Below are 24918 nucleotides of genomic sequence, written 5' to 3'. Positions count from 1 at the left end.
AAAAAAAAAAAAAAAAAAAAAAACCATAAAACAAAATCAAAACAAAGTAGGTGCAGGCCAGAATTGTCCCTGTGGACATAGTTGGTCAATTAGATTGCATACTTTGATCCAGCCTCAGTTAGTGTGTCCGGGTTTTCTGGCTAGGAAGAATGCTGCTGTGGAATGTGTTGGAACAGATCCTTACGTGCGCCGTTGTTGGCGTCCTTCCAGGTCGGGTTCTCAAACGGATCTCAGGACCCCTTTACATCTTCCAGAATGATCCAAGAGCCCCAGGAGCCTATGTCTGTGTGGATTCTGTCGGTTGTCACTGTGTTAAAAATTGAGGCCAGGCATGGTGGCACATGCCTGTAATCCCAGCATTTTGGGAGGTTGAGGCAAGAGGATCGCTTGAGGTTGGGAGTTCGAGACCAGCCTGGGTCATGTAGCAAGACCCCGTCTCTACAAAAAATCATGAAAATTAGTCGGGCATGGTGACGCATGCCTGTAGTCCTAGCTACTTGGGAGGCCAAGGTGGGAGGATCACTTGAGCCTGGAAGGTAGAGGCTGCAGTAAGCCAAGACTGTACCACCGCACTCCAGTCTGGGAGACAGAGTGAGACTTTGTCTCAAAAAAAACAAAAAAGCAAAAAAACAACAAATAAATTGAAAGCTGAGAAATTCAGAGCACAAGAAGACAAGCGTGCCCCCTCTTTTAGCTGTCAACATGGCGGAGCCGTCCCTGGTGACGCAGCCTCCAAAGATGCCCCTGTGCCCTCCTGAGACCGCTAGAGGGAAAGTGGCAGCGACAGTGATGGTAGTGTCTTTGTGGCGGTCATGTTGACCTCACTGACCTCCGAAGTGCCGTTCTAGTGTCTCAGCGGTGACCCGGCCGCTGGGATCCTCCCGCATCGGTTTTGCTTCCTCCCCTCTCTCCCTCCATCTGCCTGTCTTGCCCGCACCTGAAGTTGCCGCCGAGGCGCTGAGACAAGCCAGCAGGAGCTGTGGCTGCCCCCCAGGAAGGCAGAGCAGTTTCTTACTTCCTTCCCCCCAGGTCCCGTCAGGCTTCTGCAGACGCTCTCTCTTCCGGCTGGAGGTCCCTCTTGGTTCGAGGCTTACACGGTCCTTGCTGAGCTCCTAAACGTCTGGTTCCTATCCCGGAAGTTGCTGTCTGTAAGCCAACTGGACAAGCACCACTCCTCAAACCCAGAGGCATTTATTATCGTCCCTGCTGTGCCGCTAGGCAGCGTTCGCACCCTGAAAGAGATCCCCCGAATATGGCACGAGGGGTAGGAAGTGGGCAGCTGGTTGGGGGTGGTGGTGCAGCGAGCTTTTAGTCTTGTTTTCATTTTTTTTGTTTTTTTCTTTTTTTCGAGACAGAGTCTCGCTCTGTCACCCAGGCTGGAGTGCAGTGGCGTGATCTCGGCTCGTTGCAAGCTCCGCCTCCCAGGTTCAAGCAATTCTGCTGCAGCCTCCCGAGTAGCTGGGACTACAGGCATGCGCCACCACGCCCAGCTCATTTTGTATTTTTTAGTAGAGATGAGGTTTCTCCCATGTTGGTCAGGCTGGTCTCTAACTCCTGACATCCAGTTATCTGCCTGCCTTGGCCTCCCAAAGTGCTGGGATTATAGGTGTGAGCCACCGTGCATGGCTGATTTTTTTTTTTTTTTTTGAGATAAGGCCTTGCTCTGTTGCCCAGGCTGCAGTACAGTGGCACGATCTTAGCTCACTGCAGCCTCGAATTCCTGAGCTCAAGTGATCCTCCTGTCTCAGCCTCCCTAGTAGCAGGGACTATAGGCTGTATACTACTACACCTGGCGAATTTTAAACATTTTTGTCGAGATGGGGTCTTGCCATGTTGCCCATGCTGGTCTTGAATTCCTGGCCTCAAATGATCCTTCTGCCTCAGCTTCCCAAGGTGCTGGGATTACAGGCCTGAGCCACTGCTCCTGACCTCATATATATATTTTTTTGAGACAGGGTATCAGTGTCTCCCAGGCTGGTGTGCAGTGGCGCGATCTCAACTCACTGCAACTGTCGCCTCTTGGGCTCAAGCAATCCTCCCACCACAGTCTTCCAGGTAGTTGGGACTAGAGGTAAATTTTGTAGTGATGGGTTTTGCCATGTTGCCCAGGTGATCTTCACCTCCTGGACTCAAGTGATCCTCCCGTCTCGGCCTCTCAAATCACACCTGGGATTACAGGCGTGAGCCACTGCACCCAGCCCCATTTTAACTTTTTTTTTTTTTTTTTTTGAGGCAGAGTCTTGCTCTGTCGCCCAGGCTGGAGTGCGAGTGGTGCGATCTCAGCTCACCACATGCTCCACTTCCTGGGCTCACGCCATTCTCCTGCCTCAGCCTCCCGAGTAGCTGGGATTCCAGGCACCTGCCGCCACGGCCAGCTAATTTTTTGTATTTTAGCAGAGACAGGGTTTCACCGCTTTAGCCAGGATGGTCTCCATGTGACCTCGTGATCCACCTTCCTCGGCCTCCCAAAGTGCTGGGATTACAGGCGTGAGCCACTGTGCCCGGCCCATTTTAACTTTTCTTCTTTTTCTTTTTTTGAGATGGAGTCTCGCTCTGTAGCCCAGGCTGGAGTGCAGTGGCCGGATCTCAGCTCACTGCAAGCTCCGCCTCCCGGGTTTACGCCATTCTCCCGCCTCAGCCTCCCGAGTAGCTGGGACTACAGGCGCCTGCCACGTCGCCCAGCTAGTTTTTTGTTTTTTGTTTTTTTAGTAGAGACGGGGTTTCACCGTGTTAGCCAGGATGGTCTCGATCTCCTGACCTCGTGATCCGCCCGTCTCGGCCTCCCAAAGTGCTGGGATTACAGGCTTGAGCCACCGCGCCCAGCCAACTTTTCTAATAATGATTTTCGTTTTGCCGAAAACGGCAAGTGGGTTTTAGGTTAAGTCACTCCTTTTACTAGGCACAGTAGTAGACCTTGAGTTAGGGCTATGGTGGTATCATTTAATAGGAACATTTAACTTCACTAGGTCAATGATAGGAGACCAGCCCGGCCAACATGGTGAAACCTCATCTCTACCAAAGATACAAAAATTAGCCGGGTGTGCTGGCATGCGCCTGCACTCTCAGCCATTCAGGAGGCTGAGGCGGGAAAATTGCTTGAATCTGGGAGACGGAGGTTGCAGTGAGCCGAGACTGAACCACTGCACTTCAGCCTGGGTGACAGTGAGACTCTGTCTCAAAAAAAGAAAAAAAAGTCCCATGTACCCATCACCCTCTGAAGTAGTCGTCTGCTGCTGTGTCTGATCTTGTTCATTTTGCTCATTTCTACCCTAGCCATTTACCTCTACCTGACTGGATTGTTTAAGAGATGGGATTTTGCTGTGTTGCCCAGGCTGGAGCACAGTGGCTGTTCACAGAAGTGATCATTTTGCATGACAGCCCCAAATTTCTGGGCTCAGGTGACCCTCAGTCTCCCAAGCAGTGGGGACTACAGATGTGAGCCACCATACCAGCTCCTACTGGATCATTTTGAAGCAGGTTACAGATGTTGTAACTGTAACACAGACATCATAGGTACAGGCATTTCAATGCATCTTCCCCAGTGGCTTATAGATCATGCAGATAGAAAATCGGTCAGGAGGGCCGGGCCCGGTGGCTCACGCCTGTAATCCCAGCACTTTGGGAGGCTGAGGCGGGCGGATCACGAGGTCAGGAGATCGAAACCATCCTGGCCAACATGGTGAAACCCCGTCTCTACTAAAAATACTAACATTAGCTGGGTGTGGTGGCGCTCGCCTGTAGTTCCAGCTACTCAGGAAGCTGAGACAGGAGAATCGCTTGAACCCAAGAGGTGGAGGTTGCAGTAAGTCAAGATCGTGCCACTGCACTTCAGCCTAGCAACAGAGTGAGACTCCGTCTCCAAAAAAAAAAAAAAAAAAAAAGAAAATCGGTCAGGATGCTGGGCACAGTGGCTCAGCCCTATAATCCCAGCACTTTGGGAGGCCGAGGCAGATGGGTCACCTGAGGTTGGAATTTTGAGTCCAGTTTGACCAACATAGAGAAACCCCGTCTCTACTAAAAATACAAAATTAGCTGGGCGTGGTGGCGCAGGTCTGTAATCCCAGCTACTCGGGAGGCTGAGGCTGGAGAATTGCTTGAACCTGGGAGGCGGAGGTTGCATTGAGCCAAGATTGCACTATTGCACTCCAGCCTGGGCAACAAGAGTGAAACTCCGTCTCAAAAAACAAAAAAAGTCGGTCAGGATGCCGGGCACGGTAGCTCAGTCCTATAATCCCAGCACTTTGGGAGGCTGAGTCGGGAGGATCAGTTGAGCCCAGGAATTTGAGACCAGCATGGGCAACACGGAGAAACCCTGTCTGTACAAGAAATACAAAAAACTTTCTGGACGTGATGGCCCATGCCTGTAGTCCCAGTTACTCGGAGGGGCTGAGGCGGGAGGATTGCTTGAGCCCAGGAGGTCGAGGTTGCAGTGAGCCATGGTCATGCCACTGCACTCCAGCCTGGGCAACAGGGAGGGAAACCCTGTTTTAAGAAGAAAAAAGAAAATTGATAAAGATATAGATGATTTGAACAAAATGAGTTACAGGGTTACCGTAATGACACGGATGGACTCTGAACCCAACAAGAAAGAAAACATTCTTCTCAGGCCACAAGGAGTGCTTAGGGAAACTGACCACATACAAGGCAAGTCTTAAAAACTTGATTTGTATTTGTATTTGTATTTATTTATGAGACTGAGTCCCGCTCTGTGGCCCAGGCTGGAGTGCAGTGGTGCGATCTCTGCTCACTGCAAGCTCCGCCTCCCGGGTTCACACCATTTTCCTGCCTCAGCCTTCCGAGTAGCTGGGACTACAGGTGCCTGCCACCACGCCCGGCTAATTTTTTGTATTTTTTTTTTAGTAGAGACTGGGTTTTACCGTGTTAACCAGGATGGTCTTGATCTCCCGACCTCGTGATCCACCTGCCTCGGCCTCCTAAAGTGTTGGAATTATAGGCGTGAGCCACTGTGCGTGGCCATATTTATTTATTTTGTTCATTTATTTGAGACAGAGTCTCGCTCTGTCACCTGGGCTGGAGTACGATGGTGCAATTTTGGCCCACTGCCTCTGGGTTCAAGTGATTCTCCTGCCTTAGTCTCCTGAGTAGCTGGGATTACAGGCGTGCGCCACCACACCTGGCTAATTTTTGTATTTTTTTTTTTTGAGACGGAGTCTCGCTCTGTCGCCCAGGCTGGAGTGCAGTGGCCGGATCTCAGCTCACTGCAAGCTCCGCCTCCCGGGTTTACGCCATTCTCCTGCCTGAGCCTCCCGAGTAGCTGGGACTACAGGCGCCCGCCACCTCGCCCGGCTAGTTTTTTTGTATTTTTTAGTAGATACGGGGTTTCACCGTGTTATCCAGGATGGTCTCGATCTCCAGACCTCGTGATCCGCCCGTCTCGGCCTCCCAAAGTGCTGGGATTACAGGCTTGAGCCACTGCGCCTGGCCTAATTTTTCTATTTTTAGTGGAGATGGAGTATCACCATGTTGGCCAGGCTGTTCTTGAACTCCTGATCTCAAGTGATCTGCCTGCCTCGGCCTCCCAAAGTGCTGGGATTACAGGCGTGAGCCACCAGACCCAGCCTTTTGTTTTTCATGTATTTATTTATTTTTGAGATGGAGTCTTGCCGTGTTGCCCAGGCTGGAGTGCAGTGGTGTGGTCTCGGCTCATTGCAAACTCTGCCTCTTGGGTTCAAGCAGTTCTTGTGCTGCAGCTTCCCGAGTAGCTGGTACTAGAGGCGCCTGTCACCACGCCCAGCTAATTTTTTGTGTTTTTAGTAGAGATGGGGTTTTGCCGTGTTGGCCAGGCTGGTCTCGAACTCCTGACCTCAGGTGATCCACCCACCTTCAGCCTCCCTAAGTGCTGGGATTACAGGCATGAGCCACCGTGCCTGACTCTTTGTAACTTTAGAACAATGACTGTCTTACTGACCGTGTTTTCTCTCACCTGTGGAGTCAGAACTGAACCATAACCAAGCTTCCTCCTGCCTGCTATGGGGCCCTTCTGGAATGTTCCAGAAGTGGCATCAGGAGGCTGCCCAGCCAGCTTGTGAGTCGTATTCTAGAGTCAGAGTTTGGTGCCAGCCTGGGCCAGGCCCCATCCCCACTTCCCTGCCTGATTTGCCCCTGTCTACACCATTGTACTGGGAGACACTTCCTGTCCCTCCTACATAGCCCATGCTAAGCAAGGTGCTTCTGTCCATCTCACCTTTCCGATGCAGGAAGGGCTGAAGTCATGGAGGGGCAGCCGGTCAGGCCCAGCGAGGGTGGCATGGATGCTGTCCTTAGTGGCAGATAAGAGGGGATGGGCTGGGACTGCAGGCCTGGCTGCCCTAGCTGCTCCTGCGGGTCAGGGGCTGCCCATTAGCCTGGCCAGGGCCCCTCATTGGATCCCTCCTGTCTGCCCAGTCCACAGCCCTTGCCCCCTTGCCCACCCGCTGCCAGTTCTCATCGGCCCTGCTTCCCTACTTGACTCTGCCTCCCTGGCCTCCCCTCCTCGGTCTCTCTCCTCCCCGACTTGTCCTCTGTCTGAGTCTGGCAGGACAGAGTCCGACCGTCTGGCCCCCTCCTGGCTCGGTCCGCTCCTTCTGCTGTCCAGGTCACTTGGTTTTTGGCCTGCTGGCCGCCTGCTCTCCAGGCTGCCCCTTGCCCAGGGCTGCACCCCCAACCGGTCCTCCGTCTTGGTGGTGCTGGGACTGTATTTTCTGTCCTCTGCAGTGGGCTGGTTTCCCTCGTGTGCTGAGGCCCCTCTGCTTGGCTGTCCCTGGCTGCCCCACGCAGCTGAGCTGTGCTCCTGCTGGCTGGAGCTCAGGATGCCCACGCTGTTCTGGCAAACAATGCTGCTGTAAACACAGGATGAGCAGCTGCCCCTCTGCACACGTGGTCTTCGGACACGTGAGGGCCGCTCTAGCTTGGGTGCTCACTGCGGGCGATTCTCCCCTCCAGGGGACACTGGGGGATGTCTGGGAACATGCATGACTCAGGGGCGCTCCTGGCGTGGAGTGAGTGGAGGCCCGGAGTGCTGGTCGGCACCCTGCAGGGCCCAGGATGGCCCCACTCCAGAGATCGATCCCACCCCAAATGTCAGCTTTGGCAAGAGGGGTGTGCCTGGCCACAGAGGTGCTGGCCTGGATGCAGATGAGTGCCTGTATGTCCCTCTGCGCTCCGTGTGGCTTGTCCTGTGCTGCTTTCCCTGCCCCAGTGATACTGGGGGCACTTGTCTCTCTCTCTCTCTTATTTATTTATTTATTTATTTATTTATTTATTGAGACGGAGTCTCACTCTGTGGCCCGGGCTGGAGTGCAGTGGCCGGATCTCAGCTCACTGCAAGCTCCGCCTCCCGGGTTTACCCCATTCTCCTGCCTCAGCCTCCTGAGTAGCTGGGACTACAGGCGCCGCCACCTCACCCGGCTAGCTTTTTGTATTTTTTAATAGAGACGGGGTTTCACCGTGTTAGCCAGGATGGTCTCGATCTCCTGACCTCGTGATCCGCCCGTCTCGGCCTCCCAAAGTGCTGGGATTACAGGCTTGAGCCACCGCGCCCGGCCTTACTTATTTATTTTTAAGACGGAGTCTCGTTCTGTTGCCCAGGGTGGAGTGCAGTGGCGAGGTCCCGGCTCACTGCAACCTCCACCTCCTGGGTTCAGGTGATTCTCTTGTGTCAGCCTCTCGAGTAGTTGGGATTACATGCACCCACCACCATGCCTGGCTAATTTTTGTATTTTTAGTAGAGACGGGGTTTGGTGATGTTGCCCAGGCTGCTCTCGAACTCCTGGCCTCAAGAGATCTGCCCACCTCGGCCTCCCAAAATGCTGGGATTACAGAGTAAGCCACTGTGCCCAGCCCCTTTTTAAAAAAAAAAAATTAGTAAACTTTATTTTCTAGAGCAGTTCTAGGTTCACAGCAAAATTGAGCAGAAGGCAGAGAGAGTTCCCATGGACTCCCTGCTCCGACAGGCATAGCCGCTTGCACTGTCAGCTTCCCCCACAGAACGGTGCTTTGGTTACAATCGATGGCCTTCTGTGGAGTCATCTTCATCTCCCAGAGTCCACAGTCTACACCAGGGCTTCCCCTTGGTGTTACTTTTTTTTTTTTTTTTTTTTTTTGAGACAGTGTCGCACTCTGTCACCCAGGCTGGAGTGTAGTGGCGTGATCTCAGCTTACTGCAACCTCCACCTCCCGGCTTCAAGTGGTTCTCCTGACTCAGCCTCCTGAGTAGCTGGGACTATGGGCAAGCAAGCGCCACTAAGCCTGGATAATTTTTGTATTTTTAGTAGAGACGGGGTTTCACCATATTGGTCAGGCTGGTCTCGAACTCCTGACCTCATGATCTGCCCGCCTCGGCCTCCTATAGTGCTGGGATTACAGGTATGAGCCACCATGCCCAGCTGGTGTTACATGTTCTATGGTTTAGACAGATGTGTGATGACATGTATTCATGTTATAGTGTCACACGAAGTCATTTCACAGCCCTAAAAATCCCCTGTGCTCCATGGAGTTAGCCTTCCTGACCCCAGCCTGGGGCAGCCGCTGACCATCTTACGGTCGCCATGGTTTTGCCTCGTCCAGAATGTCATCCGGCTGGAGTCGTACAGTAGTACGTATAACAGGCAGGCGTTTCAGATGGGTTTCTTTCCTTTTTTTTTTTTTTTTTTCTAGATAGGATCTTACTCTGTCACTCAGGCTAGAGTGCAGTGGCATGATCATAGCTTGCTGCGGCCTCCACCTCCTGGATTCAAGTGATCCTCCCGCCTCAGCCTCCAAGTAGCTGGGATTACAGGTGTGCATCACCGCACCAGGCTAGTTTTTTTTATTTTTAGTAGAGACAGGGTCTCAGTATGTTGCCCAGGCTGGTCTTCAGCTCTTGAGCTCAGGCGATCCTCCCACCTCTGCCCTTGGCTTCCTAAAGTGCTAGGATTACAGGCATGAGCCACAGTGCCCTCTTTTTTTTTTTTTTAAAGCCAGCTTCATGGTGGTTTTTTTTTTTTTTTTTTTTTTTTTTTTTTTTTTTTTAACGAAGTCTTGCTCTGTTGCCTAGGCTGGAGTGCAGTGGTGCGATCTCTGCTTACTGCAAGCTCCGCCTCCTAGCTTCAAGCAATTTCTCCTGCCTCAGCCTCCGGAGTAGCTGGGATTACAAGCGCCCGCCACCACGCCTGGTTAATTTTTGTATTTTTAGTAGAGACAGGGTTTTATCATGTTGGCCAGGGTGGTCTTGAACTCCTGACGTCAGGTGATCTGCACTCCTTGGCCTCCCAAAGTGCTGGGATGACAGGCGTGAGCCCGCGTGCCTGGACTGAGTTATATTATATACTATATATTTTTTTTTTTTTGAGAAGGGAGTCCGCTCTGTCACCCAGGCTTGGAGTGCAGTGGCCAGATCTCAGCTCAACTGCAAACTCCGCCTCCCGGGTATTACCGCCATTCTCCTGCCTTCAGCTTCCCGAGTGAGCTGGGACTACAGGCGCGCCACCTCGCAACCGGCTAGTTTTTGTATTTTTTTTAGTAGAGACGGGATTATCACCATGTTAGCCAGGATGGTCTCGATCTCCTGACCTCGTGATCCGCCTGCCTGGGCCTCCCAAAGTCGCTGGGATGACAGGCGTGAGCCCCGTGCCTGGACTGAGCTATATTTTAACGCATGGATGGCCACGTTGTGTTGATCCCCTCAGCTGTTTTTTTTTTTTTGAGACTAGAGTTTTGCTCTTTCTCCAGGCTGTAGTGAGTCCAATGGCACGATCTCGGCTCACTGCAACCTTTGCCTCCCAGGTTCAAGCAAGTGATTCTCCCTCCTCAGCTTCCCGAATAGCTGGGATTACAGGCACCTGCAACCACGCCCGGCTTATTTTTGTATTTTTAGTAGAGACAGGGTTTCACCATGTTGGCCAGACTTGTCCTGAACTCCTGACCTCATGATCTGCCCCCCTCGGCCTCCCAAAGTGTTGGGATTACAGGCGTGAAGCACCGCACCCAGCCTCAGTCCCCTCACCTGTTGATGGACACCTGGGTTGCTGTCACCCTCTGGCTGTTGTGATGCTGTGTGAACCTGCATATACAGGCTGACATGCCTCTTTCTCTCCATCCGTGTCACCTCTCCCCGAAGCCAGCTGCTCTGTGCTAGAGAGCCGGTCCTGGTACCTCCTGGCATCCAGGCAGTGCCCAGCATGTTGGAGGCATTCACTGCTTGCTGGGAGAACAGAAGGGCTGAAGCAGGTATTGTTGGGCCCTCAACGTCCATGGTGGGTTTTGGAGCAGCCCTTGAAACCCTTGTAGCTGTAGGTGGGTGTGTACATGTTCAAACGGGTTTTTCCAATCCTGGAGGATCACTTGCTTGAGCCCAGGAGTTCAAAGCCAGCCTGGGCAACGCAGCAAGACCCCATCTCTAAAAAAAATTAGCTGGGCATGGGTGATGTGTGCCTGTGGTCCCAGCTATTCAGCAGTCTGAGGCAGGAGGATCATTTGAGCCCAGGGTTCGAGGCTGCAGTGAGCTACGATTGTGCCACTGCGCTCCATCCTGGGCAACAGAGCGAGATCCTTTCTAAAGAAAAAAAAAAAACAGACCAGGTACCGTGGCTCATGCTGTAATCCCAGCTCTTTGGGAGGCTGAGGTGGGTGGACCCGTTCAGCTCAGGAGTTCGAGACCAGCCTGGCAAATGTGGGGAAACCCTGTCTCTACTAAAAATACAAAAATTAGCCAGGTGTGATGGCTCATGCCTATAGTCCCAGCTACTCAGGAGGCTGAGGCACAAGAATCACTTGAACCCGGGAGGTGGAGATTGCAGTGAGCTGAGATAGCACCACTTTTCCCCCCCCTGGGTGACAGTGGGACCCCATCCCAAAAAAAAAAAAAAAAAAAATTTGTTTTCTGGAAAAGATGAGTCAGCCTTTATTAGGTTCTTAGGTTGATGGTGAACAAAGAAAGAAAGCCTGCAGAGAAGGGCTTTGGCCTTTACTGTGACCCCCATGCTGTTTGTATTTGAACAGCCGTCAGGCCTTGGAACTCCAAGGGACGGAATGAGAAAGAGCTGACATTCCATGTATGTTTTTCTCCTCCCTTTTCCTAAGAACGCTCCTGAACCAGGGCATTTCTGCCTCTGGGGCACACAGGGTGATGTCTGGGGGACATCGGTGGTTGTCATGACTGGTGGAGGCCAGGGACGCTCTAGTGCCTCTGCAGCGCCCAGGACGGCCCCACTGTCTAGTGCCCAGAGCGGGAGACCCATCCCCCCCGAGTGGTCAGCCCTAATGTCAGCCATGCTGAGGTTGAGAAACCTGTGTTAATTACACAGAAACCAACCGAGTCCAATCCTGCTTGCACCAAGCATGGGATAAACTCCCGATGGGGCAGACGATGGAAACCAGGGGGACCCCCAGCTCCTGGGATTCACTCCCTCTCTCCCTTCCCAGTCAGTGTGTGGATTTTAATGTGTGCAGCCTCCTGGGACCTCAGTAGGGCAGAGCATCATGGGATAAGGAGTCTCTTGGGGACCTGTGGAATCCCTAACCCAGGGGTCTCACCCAAGGTGATGTCACACCCCCCCCACCCTGTACTGGATGATGTCTGGGGACATTTGTGGTTGTCACAACTATGGGGTGTTCCTGGCATGGAGTAGGTGGAGGTCAGGGATGCTGCTCAGCACCCTGCAGTGCCCAGGACGCCTTCACCCCAGAGAATGATCCAGAACCTAGCCCCAATGTCCGCAGTGCCAGGGGAGCGGAACTTGTTGCCTTGGGGTCATCCAGATGACATACCACCAGGAGGGGGGTCCTAGATGGCAGACCACCAGGAAGGGGGTTCTAGATGGCAAACCACTGGGAGGGGGTCCTAGATGGGAAACCACCGGGAAAGGGGTCCTTGCTGGGGGTTGGTGGTGTGTGGATGGGCGGCTTCTGACAAAATGCCTCGGCTTCTCCAGCTGCCAGATACAGCTCAGGTGATGAGCTCCTCCTTGCACACCTGCTGAGTCAGGTGACCTGGGGGGCAGGCTCTGGAGCCAGGCTGGGGACGGGCCCCAGGAGATGAGGGCATCAGGATAAAGGCGTACAAAGGGTTGGAGCTGAGGCTTGGAGGAGGTGCCCTGGCAGGTGAGATTGGCGCTGGAGCCTTACCCAGGAAGCTCACGGATGCTGGCATGTGCCTCTTGCTGTTCAGGTGGGACAGGGTCTCTCCATCTCGGCACTGGACAGTGGGGCTGTCCTGGGCACTGCAGGGTGCCGAGCAGAGTTCCTGACCTCCACCCACTCCATGCCAGGAGCTTCTCCCAGTGGCGACAACCACAAATGTCCCAGACATGGCCCAGCATCCCCCGGCGTCTGAATCATGTTTGGTTGAGAACCAGTGACAGAGATGACACACATTCACTGTTACAAAAGCTGCCGTAAACGCGAAGTATCAGGAAAAACTCCCAAGACCCCCATGTATGCTATGCGTGGTGCCCCGCGATGATGTTTTGTGCTCCTGGGTGTGTCCTGCATGCGGTGCCAAAAGCCCTCGCGAGAGGGGCCTGAGACTCTGAGGGAAGGGACTGGGGTGCCACTTGTGAGCGGGACAGCCCCCTGGCATGGTCCAGGTATCATGGCCCTTTACTCTGATGCAGATTGCCCCCCCACAAGGGCTGGGACATAGTGCTTGGTTCACGACTGGTACCCACAGATGCCCACTTGGCATTTGGTGGCTGAACAGCATCTGCCTCTGGTATCCCTGCAGATGGAGGACGGCCATACCCTCTTTGACTATGAGGTCCGCCTGAACGACACTATCCAGCTCCTGGTCCGCCAGAGCCTCGTGCTCCCCCACAGCGCCAAGGAGCGGGACTCCGAGCTCTCCGACACCGACTCGGGCTGCTGCCTGGGCCAGAGTGAGTCGGACAAGTCCTCCACCCACGGCGAGGCAGCCGCCGAGACTGACAGCAGGCCAGCCGATGAGGACATGTGGGATGAGACGGAGCTGGGGCTGTACAAGGTGCGCCTCCCCTCTGCAGCTGCTCTGGGGTTGGACATTCTCCTGCCATTCTGATCTTTGCATACCCAGGGCCCACAGGAGGGTCTTCCCATGCCCCTCTCCAGCTCTGGCTGGGGAGAAATGGCCAAGGGGTGGTTTCCTGCACGTTCCTTGAGGGGAACACAGTACCCTGGGCTTCCTTGTGGACCTCTAGTGCAGAGTCCTTTGTGGGGGCCTGCAGGTGTTTTCTCTGTGAAGTTTGCAGTGGCTGTGACGTTTCTGAACTTGCTGCCACCATGTAAGATCAAGAATTGTCACAGAAAGATCTGGGTTTCCAGCTCTTTTCTTTCTTCCCTTTTTTTTTTGGCAGGGTCTCACTTTGTTGCCCAGCCTGGGGTGCAGTGGTGTGATCACAGCTCACTGCAGCCTCGAACTTGTGGGCTCAAGTGATCCTCCCACCTCAGCCTCCAGAGTAGCTGATGTTATAGGTGTGTGCCGCCACACCCAGTTAATTTTATTATTTTTTTAATACATGGTCTCATTCTGTTGCCCAGGCTGGAGTGCAGTAGTGCCATCTCGACTCACTGCAACCTCCACCTCCCGGGTTCAAGCAATTCTTGTGCCTCAGCCTCCTGAGTAGCTAGGATTGCAGGCATGAGCCACCACACCTGCCTACTTTTTATAGAGACAGGGTTTCGCCATGTTGGCCAGGCTAGTCTCGAACTCCTGGCCTCAAGTGATCCTCCTGCCTCAGCCTCCCATAGTGCTGGAATTATAGGTGTGAGCCACCGCACCCAGTCTGTTTTATTTTTTAGTAGACATAGGATCTTACTATGTTGCCCAGGCTAGTCTTGAGTTCCGGGGCTCAAGCATCCACCTGCCTTGGCCTCCCAAAGTGTCAGGATTCCAAGCGTGAGCCTGAATTTCCAGCTTCTCTTGACAAATGGGCAGCTCTGGTCTCTCAGAGCCTCCTAGCAGCTGTGGCTAAAGCAGAATTGCAGGGGCCTTTGTGAAGACAGTCCATGGCCACTGGCCCCGCATCCCCATCACCCTGGTTTTCTCACGGGCCTGGGTTCCCAGCCGGGGAGGAGAAACCTCGCTGTGGGCATTTGAGTTTGTGCCCTAGTTCCAGAGCATCCCAGCATCCGAGAACCAAAGTGGTCTCCCGTCAGTTTTCCTTACCCCGTTGGGATGCCAGAGTTCCCTGATTCCTCACAGGTCAATGAGTACGTCGATGCTCGGGACACGAATATGGGAGCGTGGTTTGAGGCACAGGTGGTCAGGGTGACGCGGAAGGCCCCCTCCCGGGACGAACCCTGCAGCTCCACGTCCAGCCCCGCACTGGAGGAGGACACGGACGTCATTTACCACGTGAAATACGATGAGTGAGTCATGGCAGGTGGGCGGGCCTGGGTACTCAGGCTCTGAGACGTGCGTCCTTGGCTGTGGGTGTTCAGGCCAGAGCTTGGCACTGTCTCGAGATGGTAATCAGGATCTGGGGCCCCACCCTCGAGTTCCTAACAGCATACAAGGCTCACTGCACCCTCCACCTCCTGGTTTCAAACGATTCTGCTGCCTCAGCCTCCCAATTAGCTGGGACTACAGGCGTGCACCACCAAGCCTGGCTAATTTTTGTTTTTGTTTATGTTTTGCTTTTTTTTTTGAGACATAGTTTCACTCTTGTTCCCCAGGCTGGAGTCAATGGTGCGATCTTGACTCGCTGCAACCTCCGACTCCCCGGTTCAAGCGATTCTCCTGCCTCAGCCTCCCGAATAGCTGGGATTACAGGCGCCCGCCAGTACGCATGGCTAATTTTGTATTTTTAGTAGAGATGGGGTTTCTCCATGTTGGCTGGTCTCGAACTCCCGACCTCAGGTGATCTGCCCGCCTCAGCCTCCCAAAGTGCTGGGATTACAGGTGTGAGCCACTGCGCCCGGCCACGCCCAGCTAATTTTTGTATTTTTAGTAGAGACAGGGTTTCACCGTGTTGGTCAGGCTGGTCTTGAACTCCTGACCTCGGGTGATCCGCCCGTCTTGGCCTCCCAAAGTGCTGGGATTACAGGCTTGAGCCACTGTTCCCGGCCTCTCCTCTTGTTCTAAAGACACCAGTCCTGTTGGATTGGGGCCCACCCTACTGCAGTGTGATCTCATCTTAATAAGATTTCATCTGCAAAGGTTCTACCTACAAAGACCCTATTTCCGAAAACAGAACTATTTGTGGGTACTGGGGATCAGCATTTGAACATCTCTTTTTGCAGGGGACACGGGCAACTCATAATAATTCTGTACCTGTAATGGACCTTAATATACCTGCGTGTTCTCAACACCAGCAAATAAGCCTGTCAGGAGGGGCCGCTGCACACTGTCCCGGGGCGGGGTGGTCTCTGCACACTGTTGGGAGGGGCCGGCTCCACTTAGGCTTGTTTCCCATGGAGGGAACGAGGTTTGGTCTTACCACGGTGTCTAAGGCCCGGGCTTTCCTCCCAGCTACCCGGAGAACGGCGTGGTCCAGATGAACTCCAGGGACGTCCGAGCGCGCGCCCGCACCATCATCAAGTGGCAGGACCTGGAGGTGGGCCAGGTGGTCATGCTCAACTACAACCCCGACAACCCCAAGGAGCGGGGCTTCTGGTACGACGCGGAGATCTCCAGGAAGCGTGAGACCAGGACGGCGCGGGAACTCTACGCCAACGTGGTGCTCGGGTGAGTCTCGCATCCTGGGGCGAGTCTTCCCTCTCTCCTTTCCTCTCTTCCCGCCCACCCAGCCCCTCCTGGGGCCCCCGGACTGGCTGTGAAGCCGTCCAGCCAGCGCTGTGTGTGCTCCAGCCTGGCCTTCCTGCCTCCCCTCTGGGGTCTGCTCTTGCTCCCTGCTAAGCATCTTTCTAAGACCGACCACCTTGCGCCCGTGAATGCCTCTGCTCACGGAACCGTCTCTGACCGCCAGGCCCTGACAGGCAGAGTTGTCAAGCTTCCTTTTTCTCGTTTTTTTTGGTGGTGGTGGTGGTGGTTTTTTTTTTTTTTGAGACGGAGTCTTTCTCTGTCGCCCAGGCTGGAGTGCAGTGGCACAAGCTCAGCTCACTGCAAGCTCCTCCTCCTGGGTTCACGCCATTCTCCTGCAGCAGCCTCCCGAGTAGCTGGGACTACAGGCGCCCGCTACCACGCCCGGCTCATTTTTTTTGTATTTTTACTAGAGATGAGGTTTCACCGTGTTAACCAGGATGGTCTTGATCTCTTGACCTCGTGGTCCGCCCGCCTCCTCCTCCCAAAGTGTTGGGATTACAGGCGTGAGCCACCGCGCCCGGCCTCAAGCTTTTTCTCTTTTGCTTGTTTCAAATTTGGTGAATAGGTACCATTCACAGGGTCAAAATTCAGAAAGTACCCAAGACCACACATGAAGATTCCCCCTCCTCTGCCGGGTCACCCAGTTCCCCTTTTTGGCGATGTCACTGTTACCAACTTTCCGGGGGCATTCTGTTCCTAACCATATTCACAAAACCACACCACTTAGGAGTCAGCAAACTGCAGTCCATAGGCCCGCTGTGGTCCTCTGCCTGCTTTGACAAATAAAGTTTTATTGGGACACAGTCACGCCCATTTTTATCTTACTACCTGTGGTTGCTTTTGTGTTGTAAGGTCAGAGTTGCATAGTTGCAACAGAGACTATGTGGCCTACAAAGCTGAAAATCCTTCCTGTCTGACCCTTTGCAGAAAAATTTTGCAGAGCCTGTTCTTTCTCCCTTGCATGTGTGTGTGTGTGTGTGAGATTAAATAGATGTAACAGAAAATTTTCCTTTTTTTTTTTTTTTTTTTTGAGACGGAGTCTCGCTCTGTCGCCCAGGCTGGAGTGCAGTGGCCAGATCTCAGCTCACTGCAAGCTCCGCCTCCCGGGTTGACGCCATTCTCGTGGCTCAGCCTCCCGAGTAGCTGGGACTACAGGCGCCCGCCACCTCGCCCGGCTAGCTTTTGTATTTTTAGTAGAGACGGGGTTTCACCGTGTTAGCCAGGATGGTCTCGAACTCCTGACCTCGTGATCCGCCCGTCTCGGCCTCCCAAAGTGCTGGGATTACAGGCTTGAGCCACCGCGCCCGGCCAATTTCTTCTTTTTGTTTGAGACGGAGTCTCGCTCTCTTTTGTTCTCTGTTCATACAATTTTGTAATTTCAAGGATTTTACAATTTCAACTTTGTAATAAGGACTCCTGTTACATAAATGGAATCACACAGTATGTAACCTTTTGGGACTGATTCTTTTTTTCCCCACTCTGCATAATTAAGGATTAACTGAAGTTATCGCATATCAATAGCTCATTCCTTTTCATCCCTGAGTAGTAGTCTGTGGTATAGATGGGCCCCTGTGTTTTTTTTTTTTCAACGACTCATTGGATATCTGAGCTGTTTCCAGGATTTTTTGTGGTGTAAGATTTATTTGTTTTTTGAGACAGAGTCTTGCTCTGTTGCCCAGGCTCTGGAGTGCAGTGATGTGATCTTAGCTCACTGCAACCTCCGCCTCCCGGATTCAAACAATCCTCCTGCCTCAGCCTGCGGAGTAGCTTGGATTACAGGTGCATGCCAGCACACCCAGTTTATTTTTGTAATTTTAGTAGAGGTGGGGTTTCTCCATGTTGGCCAGGCTGATCTCGAACTCCTGACCTCAGGTAATCCGCCTGTCTTGGCCTCTCAAAGTTTTAGGATTACAGGCGTGAGCCACTTCGCCCGGCCAGTTTCGGATTTCTTTGACTAAGTTAATAAGAAACAGTGGTCTGCAGTTTTCTTGTTTTTGCATGGTCTTTGTTGGTTTGGTCAATACCCGCCTTTGTTGGTTTGGTCAATACCCACAATCTGGAAAAGATTGTGTAAAATTTACGTTAATTTTCCTTTAAAGGTTTGAAAGAATCCTGTAATGAGACCGTGGGTCGGGCACAGTGGCCAAGGCCTGTAATTCCAGCACTTTGAGAGGCCGAGGTGGGCGGATCACTTGAGGTCAGGAGTTCGAGAGCAGCCTGGGCCAACATGGTGTGAAACCCCCGTCTCTACTAAAAATACAAACATTATCTGGGCATGGTGGTGTGCACCTGCAGGCCCAGTTGCTTGGGAGGTTGAGGCAGGAGAATTGTTTGAACCTGGGAGGTGAAGGTTGCAGCGAGCTATGATCGTGCCATTGCACTCCAGCCTGGATGACAGAGCAAGACTCCGTCTCGGGGGGCGGGTGCAGGGGGGAAGCTTTAATGAGGCCATGGAGATCTGGAGATGTCTTTTGGGGGAAGTTTTATGAATTGAATTTCTTCTGTGGTTATGTGACTATCTGGACTATCTGTTTCAGCCTGTTTGAGCTGAAGTACTTTCTGGGTTTTGGGGACTTAGCCCGTTTCTCTGAGCATAAAGTCGTTTGTATTATTTCTTTATTCTCTGATGCCTGAAGGATCTAGTGAGATCCCTGTTTTGTTCTTGGTTTTGAGAATTTGTGTTTTCTCTTTATTTTTGTTAGTCTTTGCCAATTTTATTATTTTTTAGGATCTTAGACCTTTCCCTCCCTGCTCATTTATTTGTACAGCAAGAATAAGACAGGTTTGTTGGTTTGTTTGTTTTGAGACAAGATCTCATTCTGTGAGAGCAGTGGCGAGATCTCAGCTAACTGCAACCTCTGGCTCCTGGGTTCAAGCGATCCTGATCTCAGGTGATCCACCCACCTCGGCCTCTCAAAATGCTTGCTGGGCCTACAGGCATGAGCCACCACACCTGGCATGAGACAGTTTTGTTTTGGTCAGGTTTTTTTTTTTTTTTGAGAGAAGGTCTTGCTCTGTTGCCCGGGCTGGAGTGCAGTGGCAAACTCTCAGTTCACTGTAGCCCCAACCTCCCGGGCTCAAGCAATCCTCCCACCTTAGCCTCCCAAGTAGCTGGGACCACAGGTGTGCACCACCATGCCTGGCTAATTTTTTTTTTTTTTTTTTGGGTGAGACAATTTTTTTTTTTTTGGGTGAGACAGTCTCGCTGTATCACCCATGGTGGAGTGCAGTAGTGTGATCTCGGCTCACTGCAACTTCTGCCTCCCAGGATGAAGCAATTCTCCTGTCTTACCCTCCCGAGTAGCTGGGATTACAGACGTGCACCACTGCACCTGGCTCAATTTTTTTTTTCGTATTTTGAGTAGAGAAGGGGTTTCACCATGTTGGCCAGGCTGGTCTTGAACTCCTGACCTTAGGTCATCTACCCGCCTCGACCTCCCAAAGTGCTGGGATTACAGGTGTGAGCCACTGCACCTGGCCTTTTTTTTTTTTTTTTTTTCCAGTAGCAGTGATGGGGGGCGGTTCTGGCTATGTTGCCCAGATTAGTCTCGAACTTTTGAGTTCAAGTGATACTCCTGTCTCAGCCTCCCAAAGTGTGCTGGGATCATTGGTATGAGCCACTAAACCCAGTCTTAGAATATGGCTTTTCGTTTGCTTTCTTTCTTTTTTGTTTTTTTTACATTACTTTTTAGTTTGTACTGTCAGTGTGGATTATATGTTTAAGTTCTAGGGGTACGTGGTGCCATAACGTGCAGGTGCTTCGTTACATATCGTATTACTTGTGTCATGTGGTGTGCTGCACCCAGTGCAACTCGTCAGGCCCCATCCACTGCGTCAGTTTACATCAGGATAACTTACCAATGCCAATCCCGGTCCCCGTGCGACCCCTCTCCTGGTGATAGGCCCGGGTTGTGATGTCGCCCGCTGCCCGAGTCCAAATGATCTCATTGTTTAGTTCCCACGCTGATTGAGTGAGAACAGTCCTGTTGTTTTCTTTCTTGTATGTAGTGTGCTGGAGAATGGATGGGTTCCAGCGTGCGATCTATGTGCCCTAGCCAAAGGACGAGCACGAACCTCATCGCTTTGTGTTATGGCTGCATGAGTATCCGATCGGTTGTAGTTATGTGCCACATTTTCTTAATCCAGTCTGGTCACTGGATGGAGCATTGGAGTTGGGATTCCGAGAGTCTCCCGTTGCCTTATTGAAGTGGAGTGCCGCTAGTAAACATGACGTGTGCATGTGTCTTTATGAGCAGCATGATGTTTTTTTTTTTGTTCTTTGGAGACGCAGTTCTCGCTCTTGTTGCCCAGGCTGCTCTGTTGCCCAGGCTGGAGTGCAGTGGTGTTATCTCGGCTCACTGCAAGCTCTGCCTCCCAGGTCCACGCCATTCTCCTATCTCAGCCTCCCGAGTAGCTGGGACTACAGGCGTCCACTACCACGCCCGGCTGATTTTTTGTATTTTTAGTAGAGATGGGGTTTCACCGTGTTAGCCAGGATGGTCTCGATCTGCTGACCTCGTGATCCGTCCGCCTCAGCCTCCCAAAGTGCTGGGATTATAGGCGTGAGCCACCAGGCCCAGCTTTTTTTTTTTTTTTTTTTTTGAGACGGAGTCTTGCTCTCTCACCTAGGCTAGAGTGCAGTGGTGCAATGATAGCTCACTGCGGCCTTGAATTCCTGGGCTGAAGCAATCCTCCTACCTCAGCCTCCTTTTCCTTAACAATTTATTTGTGGAGGAATCCTGGTCATTTTTCCCAGGAGGTCCAAATGGCTCTATCCAGATTGTAGAGATAACCAGGAGATGTCGCTTGCTGCGTGTGTCTGTGCTCCCTGTGAGCTGGTGGGTCGATGTGTTCCCACAGTGTCCCATAGCCAAGAACCACGTGTGCTATGCTCGAAATGTGGCCAGGAGGACCTGGAACGTACTGTGAGTGTAAAATACACACGGGCTGCTGGGCACGGTGGCTCACGCCTGTAATCCCAGCACTTTGGGAGGCCGAGGCGGGCGGATCACAAGGTCAGGAGATTGAGACCATCCTGGCTAACACAGTGAAACCCCGTCTCTACTAAAAATACAAAAAACTAGCCGGGCGAGGTTGCGGGCATCTGTGGTCCCAGCTACTCGGGAGGCTGAGGCAGGAGAATGGTGTGAACCCAGGAGGCAGAGCTTGCAGTGAGCTGAGATCCGGCCACTGCACTCCAGCCTGGGTGACAGAGCGAGACTCCGTCTCAAAAAAAAAAGAAAATACACGTGGGCTTTTAGAGATCTGGTACAAAAGTAGCTCATTAATAACATTTTCATATTCATTCCATGTTGAAATAATCTTCTGTCTACACTGGGTTCTATGGAACATACTCCAATTGCTTCCACCTATGTCTACCTCTCAAACGTGCTTATTAGAAAGTTTAGAATTACACACGCAGTGTGTGTTCAGACGCTGTTTCCCTTGGTCGTTGCTGATGGAGATGTCAGATTATTGATCTTGGGGAATCAGTTTCACTCACAGAAGTTCTTATATTTCGATGTAGGCCGTTGGATCAAACGTTGCCTTTGTGTGTGTGTGTGTTTTTTTTTTTGAGACGGAGTCTCGCTCTGTCGCCCATGCTAGAGTGCAGTGGCATGATTATCTCAGCTCACTGCAAGCTCCACCTCCCAGGTTCAAGCGATTCTCTTGCCTCAGCCTCCCGAGTAGCTGGGATTACAGGCACCCGCCACCATGCCCGACTGATTTTTGTATTCTTAGTAGAGATTGGGTTTCACTGTGTTGGCCACACTAGTCTCGAACTCCTGACCTCATGATCCACCCACCTCGGCCTCCCAAAGTGTTGGGATTACAGGCGTGAGCCATGGTGCCCAGACTTGATTTTTATTTTTTTTTTGATGAGACGGTGTCTCACTGTTGCCCAGGCTGGAGTGCAGTGGTGCGATCTTGGCTCACTTCAGCCTCCGCCTCCCGTGTTCGAGCAATTCTCCTGCCTCAGCCTCATGGGTAAGCTGGGATTACAGGTGGGCGCCACCATGGCCAGCTAATTTTTGCATTTTTAGTAGAGATGGGGTTTCGCCATGTTGGCCAGGCTGGTCTAGAACTCCTGACCTCAGGTGATCAGCCTGCCTTGGCCTCCCAAAGTGTTGGAATTACAGGTGTGAGCTACCATGCCCGGCCCGCCGTTATGCGTCTTGCTTGTCCATTCTTGTTGGTTTGGTGCTCCTTAGCCAAAGGTTCAAACTCATTGTCCCCAGGGCATCCTGCAACGAAACTCTGGTTTCTGTATTTTCATCTTCTGTGAGTGCGGCTTTGATTGCTAGGGGGCGTAGCTGAGCTGTTGCCCCAGGTATCCTGAGAACACGTGGTGTTCAAGCGCTCTAAGAGTAGATTTAGGGGCCTCGACAGGGTCAGGCGGCCAGAATGTTCCAGCGTCCTCATTCCTTGCAGGGATGATTCTCTGAATGACTGTCGGATCATCTTCGTGGACGAAGTCTTCAAGATTGAGCGTCCGGGCGAAGGGAGCCCTATGGTTGACAACCCCATGAGACGTGAGTTCTGAGCCAGCCTTTCCCCATCTTCCGCGGTGGGCACGGGGCGGGGGCTCTTGTCCCGTCTCTGGCTTGGCCGGGCCCCGCCGGAGCTGACCCTGCTGCCCCGTGCCCAGGGAAGAGCGGGCCGTCCTGCAAGCACTGCAAGGACGACGTGAACAGACTGTGCCGGGTCTGCGCGTGCCACCTGTGCGGGGGCCGGCAGGACCCCGACAAGCAGCTCATGTGCGATGAGTGTGACATGGCCTTCCACATCTACTGCCTGAACCCGCCCCTCAGCAGCGTTCCCAGCGAGGATGAGTGGTGAGTATAGCCTTGCCTGCCGCAGGGAGACCAGAGTGGCCCCTGCAAATCCCCAGAGGGGCACTGAGGAGAGACAGGAGAGGGGCGGGCATGGCGGCTCACGCCGGCAATCCCAGTGCTTCGGGAGGCCAAGGCGGGAGGATCACTTGAGCTCAGGAGTTCAAGACCAGCCTGGGCAACGTAGAGACCCCGTTTCTTTTTTTTTCTTTTGTTTCCAAGACGGAGTGTCGCTCCGTCGCCCAGGCTGGAGTGCAGTGGCACGATCTCAGCTCACTGCAAGCTCCGCCTCCCAGGTTCATGCCATTCTCCTGCCTCAGCCTCCCCAGTAGCTGGGACTACAAGCGCCCGCCACCATGCCGGGCTAATTTTTTTGTATTTTTTTTTTTTTTTTAGTAGAGACGGGGTTTCACCGTGTTAGCCAGGATGGTCTTGATCTCCTGACCTCATGATGTCCCTGCCTCGGCCTCCCAAAGTGCTGGGATTACAGGCGTGAGCCACCGCAACCGGCCTTGAGACGGAGTCTTGCTCTGTCACCCAGACTGGAGTACAATGGCACTATCTCGGCTCACAGCAACCTCTGCCTCCCAGGTTCAAGCAATTCTCGTGCCTCAGCCTTCCGAGTAGCTGGGATTACAGGTGCCCGCCACCACACCCGGCTAATTTTTGTAGTTTTAGTAGAGACGGGGTTCCACCATCTTGGCCAGGCTGGTCTCAAACGCCTTCCCTCAAGTGATCTGCCTGCCTCAGCCTCCCAAAGTGCTGGGATTACAGGTGTGAGCCACCATGCCCGGCCTGGAGGCCCCATTTCTACAAAAAATTTAAGAAAAGTACCTGGGCATGGTGGTGCTTGTCTGTGGTCCCAGCCACTTGGGAGGCCGAGGTAGGAGGATCGGATCGCTGGAGCCCAGGAGGTCGAGGGTGCAGTGAACTGTGATCGTGCCACTGTACTCAGCCTGGGTGATGGGAGTGGGACCCTATTTCTTACTTTTTTTTTTTTTTTGAGACAGAGTCTCGCTCTGCCCGGAGTGGCTTGGGCCGGTATCTGCAGCTCATTGGCAAGCCCTCCGCCCTCCCGGGTTTCACGGCGCATTGCTCCTGGCCTCAGCTCCTGGTAGCTGGGACTACTAGGCGGCCCACCAGCACCATCGCTAAGCTAGAGCTTTTTTTGTAATTTTTTAAGTAGAGACGGGGTTTCACCGTGTTAGCCAAGGATGATCGATCGATCTCCTGACCTCCTTGATCCGCCCCTCTCCGGGCCTCCGCAAAGTGCTGATTACAGGCTGGAGCCACCTGCGCCCCCGGCGCCCGGGACCCTATTTCATATTAGAATAATAAAAAATAGGGTCAGGGCGCAGTGGCTCATGCCTGTAATCCCAGCACTTTGGGAGGCTAAGGCAGGCGGATCACGAGGTCAGGAGACTGAGACCAGCCTGGCCAAGATGGTGAAACTCCGTCTCTATTAAAAATACAAAAAAATTAGCCAAGCATGGTGCCACGTGCCTGTAATCCCAGCTACTTAGGAGGCTGAGGCAGGAGAGTTGCTTGAACCCGGGAGCCATGAGCTGAGATCGTACCACTGCAGTCAAGCCTGGCAACAGAGACTCCGTCTCAAAAAAAAAAAAAAAGGCGGGAAAAGTGGTGAGGAAATTTTCCCACCCATGTTCCTTGAGTGGGCGAGACCTGTGGCCAGCCAGAGAACAGAGCCCAGGGGACTTCACAGCTTCTGTGAGAGGAGGTTTCATAGCCCCTGTGTTCCTGGTGCACATGATGACAACTGTGGATGTGGATCGGGAGGTTGTGACATGCTGGGCTCGGGTCTGAGGACCTGTGTGTGTTCATGGTCACTCCTCCAGCACAGAAGTGGGTGCTGTTGTTGCCCTGCCCCCCATCGTGGAGATGGGGAAGCTGAGTCCACGGCAGGGAGAAGGCACCCATGGAATCTGCCCGTGTATTTCTCACATCCCACATTTCGTTCACTCCCACTGTTGGAAGATCCGTGGAATTCTCCCTGGAAGGCCAACAGAGAACCTGCTTGCTTCCTTCCCTTCCTTCCCTTCCTTCCTTCTTTCCCTTCCCTCCCTTCCCTTCCTCCTTTCTCTGCCTTCCCTCCCTTCCCTCTCCCTTCTCTCCCTTCTCTCTCTTCCCTCCCCTCCCTTCCCTTTCCTTCCCTCCCTTCATCCTTCCTCCCTCCCTTCCTTCCTTCCTCCCTCCCTCCCTTCCTTCCTCCCTTCTCTTCCCTTCCCCCTTCCTTCTTCCCTCCCTCCCTCCCTTCTCTTCCCTTCTCTTCCCTTCTCTTCCCTTCTCTTCCCTTCTCTTCCCTTCCTTCCCTCCCCTTCCTTCCCTTCCTCCCTTCCCTGCCTCCCTTCC

General features: G+C 52.9%; 1 protein-coding gene across 11 annotated transcripts in view; it reads left to right on the top strand.

Moving 5' to 3' along the window:
- The window catches only part of UHRF1 (ubiquitin like with PHD and ring finger domains 1), a 64324-nt gene that overhangs the window by 16055 nt on the left and 23351 nt on the right, over nt 1–24918 (top strand). For 6 of the 11 annotated variants that reach the window (XM_017847234.1, XM_017847232.1, XM_017847236.1 and 3 more), the window contains exons 3-7: nt 12701–12955; nt 14153–14319; nt 15422–15637; nt 22148–22248; nt 22365–22551. In XM_017847234.1, the coding sequence (XP_017702723.1) occupies nt 12701–12955; nt 14153–14319; nt 15422–15637; nt 22148–22248; nt 22365–22551 (926 nt within the window). Of the gene's footprint in view, nt 1–891; nt 1265–12700; nt 12956–14152; nt 14320–15421; nt 15638–22147; nt 22249–22364; nt 22552–24918 lie in introns of those variants that run through there. The other 5 variants (XR_001880504.1, XR_001880503.1, XM_017847231.1 and 2 more) reach the window with 2 other exon arrangements.

This window comes from Rhinopithecus bieti, unplaced genomic scaffold (assembly GCF_001698545.2).
Source record: "Rhinopithecus bieti isolate Rb0 unplaced genomic scaffold, ASM169854v2 scaffold_28055, whole genome shotgun sequence".
Classification (NCBI taxonomy): domain Eukaryota; kingdom Metazoa; phylum Chordata; class Mammalia; order Primates; family Cercopithecidae; genus Rhinopithecus; species Rhinopithecus bieti.
Note: the sequence above shows the minus strand (reverse complement) of the source record. Positions and strands in the feature narration are given on the sequence as shown.